The 7228-nt window shown below is 32.6% G+C and overlaps 1 protein-coding gene across 1 annotated transcript; it reads right to left on the bottom strand.

Moving 5' to 3' along the window:
- Positions 1-333: 333 nt before the first annotated feature.
- Positions 334-2984, bottom strand: LOC132174482 (DNA-directed RNA polymerases II, IV and V subunit 6A-like). Its single transcript, XM_059586132.2, has 5 exons — positions 2937-2984; positions 2663-2832; positions 2514-2568; positions 548-615; positions 334-448 (listed from the first exon to the last, which is right to left on the bottom strand). Exons 1-5 carry the CDS (start codon positions 2982-2984, stop codon positions 334-336), a joined length of 456 nt encoding a protein of 151 aa, XP_059442115.2.
- Between the last annotated feature and the right edge of the window lie 4244 nt (positions 2985-7228).

The raw sequence follows: 7228 nt of genomic DNA, 5'->3' as shown, positions 1-7228 counted from the left end.
CAATATATCAATGATTTATCACACGAGCCATTTTAACCTCATCTAACTTGGGTTTTCTAATCACCAAACTCACCAGTAATTTTCTTTCCTGCCCAAATTGGGTGGCTACCTTTTGACTGTTCATGCTATTCACTAATTGGCCAATTTTTATGAAACTATTATCTGTCAAACAGTAAACTCTAGCATTATCAGCCCAAATACCCCAACATGCATTTGGCAATTAATTATAGCATTAGTACTACATTGAAGAGAAAATTTTCATGGAGCAAAAAGGCAAAGTACAACATGAATTTGTAGTCAATCCTTGGATAACCAAGCATCGCCATATGGCATTCATATAGACAATATCGATTCAAGTTTTATTAAATACAAAAGAAGATCAATCACCCCCACTTGCCTCTTCCATGAGTCTTCCACAATCAATTCATCGACACCCCAATCTTCATAACTGGAAAAATTCATGGAAACAAAAAAAAACAGAAAAAAAAAGTATGTATCAGACCCATGCTCAAAAGTGAAGGCAATACCAATGGATAATTAACCTTACCTTCCATCATGTAGGTAGCGGCGAATGGCAAAGGGTATCTTCCACGCCCGAAGCTCTTTCATTGCAATATGAAAATGATGGATAAATGATATCACTAAGGGTACATTTGGTATGCAGAATTCTCAATTTAAGAAATAGTCATTCTCATGGGAATGACTATTCCAAGTGCTATGATAAGAATATAATCTTGATCATATATTCTAACACCAAGACTATTTTATTCCACATTCTATTCTTAATAAAAGCTATTCATTTTTCCTAATGGAATAGTCATTTTGAATACCAAACACACCACAACTCCTTTCAATAGCACAGAGAAACACAATAAATCAGATAAAAGAATTATGTTCATCGCACACCATACGACAGGAAACTCCACTTTCATCATCCCATAGAAGTGGACCTATTCTAGACAGACATTGGTTTATCAAATAAGAATGGTGGAATACTATTAGATAGTTTGGTTAAATACAAAGTCCAATATAGATGCCACTATTTTGTTTCAAATCAAAAAGAGGACTTCTTGGACCTATTCTAGACAGACATTGGCTTGAGGAATAAGAATAGTGCAATACTACCACATAATTTAGCAAACTGCAAAGTTTAATATAGATATGCTATTTTGTTCCAAATCAAAAAGAGAACTTCTTGGACCTATTATTGACCCCCCCAAAAAAAAAGTGATAAAGAACCAACAATTAGCCAATAAAAGCAACAATGTCAACTTTATGCATATCAAGCCTTAACAGGCAAAATAAATGAGGTTCAATGTCAAAATGCAGCAAACCATGGGTTCAGCAAGAGTTCTCCAGTCTAATAAAGCGGCCAGTGGCGGAGAGAAGAGGGGGCGAGTTGGGGGCGGTCGCTGCTGGTAAAAAAAAAAAATAATAATAATTTAAAATATTTTTCTGGCTGAATTGTCTACTGCCCTAGGTAACAAAATTTTGTTTTTTTTTTTTAATAAAAAAAAAGGTAAAAAACTCCACCAGCTGTTTCGGTTTCTTGGTTTCACATTAAAAAAAAAAAAAGTCAAGAAATTTAATGTTTATTTATCAATATTTGACATTTTCTTGTCATAATCCAAGTACCCAACCGAGTAAGTTGAGAGTAAAGTTTATAATTAAAGCCATTAACGCCTTAATTTGTCTTGGTTATGACCGAGCTTTTAATTTGTCTTGGTTATAATTTAAATTTTTTAATTGAGATATATCTCTCATTTTCATCATTTTGTTTATCTTATTTTAAAACAATATTGTTATTTATTATTATTATTTTTTTTGGTGTGTTTTATATAGTACTTTGGGATTTTGTCAAGCCGCATCAACGAGTTTCAGAAGATTACTGCCAATCTTAGATTTGTTCTTTTTATTAATTCATTTTAGGCTAATAGTTATTGGAATATGCTAATAATTTTATTATAATATCATTAGAGTATGAGAAGTAAACAATTATTAAAACAATACTTCGTAACAAAATGGAAGATGGATTTCTTAAAGATAATTTACTTGTCTATATTGAAAGGAGAATTGTTAAAAGCTTCGATTTTGATTTAATACTAGATAATTTTGTTTCTTTAAGATCGCATAGAATGCAATTTTAGGCACTTTGTATTTTGTATTTTCCTTTACTTTTGTACTAGTGCCTACATGGTAACTAATATATCAATTTAGCATATAAATATGCTTTTTGTGATACATATATTGTGGTATAATTTTTTTTTTTATTATTATTGTATTTACCATATTATGATAAAAATATAATATATAAAGAGAAAAAAAAAATTATTTATCATTATATTTTATTATTTTATTGACGCCCACAGTAGAATGAACTCCTGGATCCGCCACTTATATATAAAGGTCTGGTTGCATGCATATATAAGATGAAAGAACTAGGTGAAGGATCTGCTTTTAAAATTTCAACCAACATAGCTTTTTTAGGAAAGTACGCTGTTAAGTAATCTAACCTCAAGTGGGTCAGTTTCACCCTCCAACTCAACCATCACAGGCGCTTTCATGCTGCTCACCAAGAAGAAAAATGATATCATGCAATGGAATCAACCCAACTGACAGCAAAATTTTTGACTGACAAGTTATATATGAAAAGAAAACCATGATATGGAGAGCGCGGGTACCCAAGATTCTGGCACGCTCATACTTTGTCATATATTTTGAGGTTTTACGACGACGTTCCACCGGTTTCTGCTCTTCTTTCTCCTCAGTTTCAACGGGTTCTCCAGTAATGTCTTCATTGCTATTGTTCTCTACATCTTCCTCGGCACCTTCCTGTCCATCATTCAGGCAATATGTTAATAGTTGTTTTAAAGAAAGAAAAAAAACCATAAATATTCAGTTCATCATTCTTCTAGGAAGCAAAAAGGACTCCTTACTTCAATCTCAGGCTCTGGTGGTTCTTCCTCATATCTGCAGCCAAACATTTCGTTAATATTTGAATCTGATTTTATATATATATATATTTGAATCTGATTTTTCCCAAAGCATAATACATCTATATTGATTACCGATCACTTCATCTTATTATTGGCGAGGATGATCAAAAGTAATCCAAAATTACTTTTAGCAGAAACCCTGTTTATAAATGCTGTGATGGTGATCCAAAGCAGCTGGTGGTACACCAAAATGGTCAAGAAGCACCTCTCCGCTAACATTACAATGAGTGACTAAGCCACTAATTATGCATAGTCTTTGAGGGTGACCTGCGAGTACTCTTTCCAAAATAAACAAAAAAAAAAAAAAAAAAAAATGTATATAAGAGAAAAAAAAGAGTAGAACCACAACAAACTGCATGTATTATCAGTCTACTTGAGTACACCATCCACTCACAAAAGATAGGGCTCCTAACAAGATCTTGAACTCATAAGTCTTTGACTACTAAGTCCATACTAAAACTAATCGAACTCACAAATAAAATTCAAAAAACATAAGAAAATCCAAAATTAGACCTAATCACCTAATGGATCAAAAGTAGAACCCATGTATAGAAATATATTGGTTAATATCCATGGAGACTGGAGTTCTCACATAGTTCTAGAATTGAGCCGAATGATAGACATAAATAAAGAAAAATCTTAACAGGAAGAATAAAGCATCTGTGTTCAAAGCTGCCACTGTATTTGGACGCATCCATGCAACAGAAATATGAAGTTGCTGCATTAAGGTTTTAGCACACAGAGGTTGAAATAATAGGAAAATTATGAAAAATGTCCTGGCTTTTTTTAATAGCTTAGGAATAAGCTACTAAATTTTATGGGGGACTAGAATCTCATTTCCTGGCACCCATTATTAATTGAATCTTATATCTTCAATTCATTTAAAAAAAAAAATGTACCACTTGCCTAACCTCTCTTCTTCTTTGCTGTATTACAATAGCCTCTCTCTAGGTTTAACCAGTCGTATAAGATGTCTCCTGCCATCACATAAGTGCTTCTCTATATGTTTCAATTATGCTCTCATACAATATTATTGCGTCGAATTCAATCAAATAATTGTAAATTTGCAGTTTTTAAAGCCATTTCGAGTAATTGAAAGGAAAGTGTTGGACAATATAGGGAAAACTCAAAACAATACGAATTTTGTTTGAGGCTTTTGGGTATAGGCCTGTCTATGATGCTCGGAGTAATTTGGAGGCTAAGCTTTCTTCTGGCATTCTTAATGGTGACTAATTCTGGAGACCTGCTAGATCTGATGCACTTGTTGATATCTAATCTAGGCTTCCTGAGATAAGTTTTGGTTCTCATGATAGACCTTTTATGGATTGCTTCTAGGACAGGTACTTATGTTAGCTTAGAAACAGGGAGCTTCTTAGGGAAAAGAAGGTTGAGACTGTTTGGTGGAAGTTGGTGTGGTTTCCACATGCCATTCCCAAACATGTTTTCATTTTGTGGCTAGCTATGCAGAACAGACTTATAACAGGCGATCGGTTGATTATCTGGGGCTATGATGGTGATGTTAAATGTCTTTTTTGTCATAATTAAATAGAAAGTAGAGAGCATGTGTTTTTTGAATGCAGTTTCAACTATCAAATTTGGAAGTTTTGTATGCTTTGATGTAGAGTGGACAAGCCTCCTGTAATTTGGGCTGAGATTTTGCAAATAGGCATCAGTCAATGAGAGAATAATACCCTTAGAGTGGACAAGCCTGCTGGTCTTAGGTGTTGTAGTTTACAACTTATGGCGCACTAGGAATGAGTTGAAACACTCTGGTTAGCCTAGTATTGAAGAGCAGCTATTAAAGAAAATCATTTAAGAAGTGAGATTTAGACTAGATGGGAAGGGGAAGTTTCCCAAGACTAAAGTGAATTTAATTTTAGTATCCTTACGGAATTTGCCAGCAGATCTGTTGCTGTAGGCTTCTCTGCAGATTTTGTGGAGTCTTATTGTAATTTTGGTCTTTTTTTTGGGAAGGCTTTCTAGTGGTGGTTCCTAGTTGCCATTTGCAAGCTGTTTGTAGCTTTTTGGTTTTCTTTCTAGTTTGTTTTGGTTGGTTTTAAGCCTTTGTGAGGTGTGGTTTAGCCTTTTGGAAGGGCTTGTAATGGTGCTACTTTGTTGATTGGTTTGTTTGCTTTTAATGAAGTTCTCTTATTCATCCAAAAAAAAAAAAAATCCCTCTCCCTTTCCTTCGTCTGCAAAACCCTCACTAGAGTAGAAAGGGGCGAATGGCAGTAATTTTGAGGAAAGAGGGATTAGGGTTTCAAAAATAATTTGAATGAGGGCACGTGTCAAAATAACTCTTAGCATCCTAAGAGGTAGCTCAATTGGCTGGAACCACCTCTAATGAAGCGGAAGTCACTAATTTCAATCCTCCTTCTTGTGCGGACATGTAAAAAAAAAAAAAATTACTCTTAGCTTGTTTGTCATTGCGTTAATAAGGGAATATGATCCTCTCTGGTCCAAAATAGACTCAAAAATATCAAGTTAATGGTCAAGATCTCTTCTGAGAGATCCTGAGGCCATAAATGAGACATCTATCCCATTAATATAAATAATAATAAAATATTATTTATATTTTAAAACTAATTAAAAAATAAAATAGTAAAAAAATTTAAAAAAATAATAAAAAAGTAAGGAGTGGATGGCCATGGCCCGTCTATTTTTAATTATTTTTAAAATATAAATAATATTTTATTATTATTTATATTAATGAGATAGATTTCCCATTTATGGCTTCATTATCTCTCTAAAGAGATCCTAGCCATCCGGTTTCATTAATAAGAAGTTTAAAATGTCATTTTTATTAATTGTTTGAGATTGCGTTTTTAAAAAATTGTGATAAGCAGATAAATATGTGTTTTTTTAAAAATGCACAATTTTAAATGCTAAAATGCGATTTTAAAGGTTAAATTGCGATTTTGCCAAACACTTAACTGTATTTTTAAAAATCACGCACATTTTCAAATCATTATTTTTAAATTGCACATTTTGAAAATCGCAAATCCAAACCGACTTTAAGGTGTGTTTTCTATTGTGATTTCATAGCAAAAAATATTTTAAACAAAATAGTAGAAATAAATTGTTTGGGATTGCGTTTTTAAGATATTGTGATTTAATAAGATAGAAAATTTGCGACACACAATTTTAAATGCTAAATTGCGATTTTAAAGGGTAAATCACAATTTTACCAAACAGTTAATTAAGGTTAGTAGGGGTGTATAACCGCTTTGGTAGGATGTTATAAAAAATCACTGTCTAGGGTGAGGCGGTTAGTGGTTTTAGGGGTAAGAAAAAACAGTTAATAACTGCTAACCTTTATCAAAAAAAGAAAAAAAGGCTAACGGCCTACCCCTTATATATATATAATAATATAAATATATATTTTATATTTTATATTAAAAATATAACATTAAAACAACGTTGTTTTGGTGTTTAACTCCAAAATAATGTTGTTTTAAATACGAGTTAGAGATAGGGTTTCATCATCCATTCATTTTTTTGAGAACACATTTAAACTATTTAAAATAAGCCCAAAAAATAGGTACAAAAATGCCAAAAAACACTTCAAAAAGCCAAAAAGCCCATATAAAGAAAACAGTTAGATAACCGTCGGTTATTGGTTTGAATAATGGCTAACTACTAACCGTCTAAGTGGAGCGGTTGCGGCTATTAAAATTCAATAACTGCCTTAGGCAGTTGCGATTAGTGATTTTAACTAGCAACCGCTTGTACACCCCTAAAGATTAGCTTAAATTTGTGATTTCAAAAAAATAATAAGTTTTAAAAATGCAGTTAAACATTTGATAAAATCGCAATTTAGTCTTTAAAATTGTAGTTTAACTTTTAAAATTGTATATTTTTTAAAAATACCTGTTTACTCCCAATTTTAAAACACAAATTTTCTATGACATTGCAATTTTTTACGATAAAATTGCAATAACTAATGTATCCAAAAAGGTAAAAATATTAAAAAAAAAAGAAAAAAAAAAGAAGCTAATTCTCAACGTAACCCAGACAAGATCGTCAACTGCTGCTGTCGCTTATCCAGGGGATCGATGAAAATACGGAAATACCATAAATAGCAGACTGTGTATCCTTCCAAAAAGGACAGTGGCAGGGGATGGTGTGTGTGGAAGGCTGGAAAGCCCATCTTATGACACAATTAGGCAAAAGGGGTAGTTTTGTATTTTAACGCATTTTGCTTACGATCTATAGGGTCCTCGGAATCATCG

The sequence above is a fragment of the Corylus avellana genome, chromosome 3, assembly GCF_965113065.1.
Source record: "Corylus avellana chromosome 3, dhCorAvel1.hap1.2, whole genome shotgun sequence".
NCBI classification, from domain to species: Eukaryota; Viridiplantae; Streptophyta; class Magnoliopsida; order Fagales; family Betulaceae; genus Corylus; species Corylus avellana.
The sequence above is the reverse complement of the archived record's forward strand: the minus strand, read 5'-3'. Positions and strand labels throughout refer to the sequence as shown.

What these genes read in the sequence shown, in the direction of transcription:
- LOC132174482 (XM_059586132.2), bottom strand. Translation starts at nt 2,984, where the DNA reads ATGTTTGGCTGCAGATATGAGGAAGAACCACCAGAGCCTGAGATTGAA. An exon ending in GGTACCCGCGCTCTCCATAT is followed by an intron (nt 2,569 to 2,662) that starts CATGGTTTTCTT and finishes CTTCTTGGTGAG; the next exon opens with CAGCATGAAAGCGCCTGTGA. An exon ending in GTGAAACTGACCCACTTGAG is followed by an intron (nt 616 to 2,513) that starts GTTAGATTACTT and finishes CATCATTTTCAT; the next exon opens with ATTGCAATGAAAGAGCTTCG.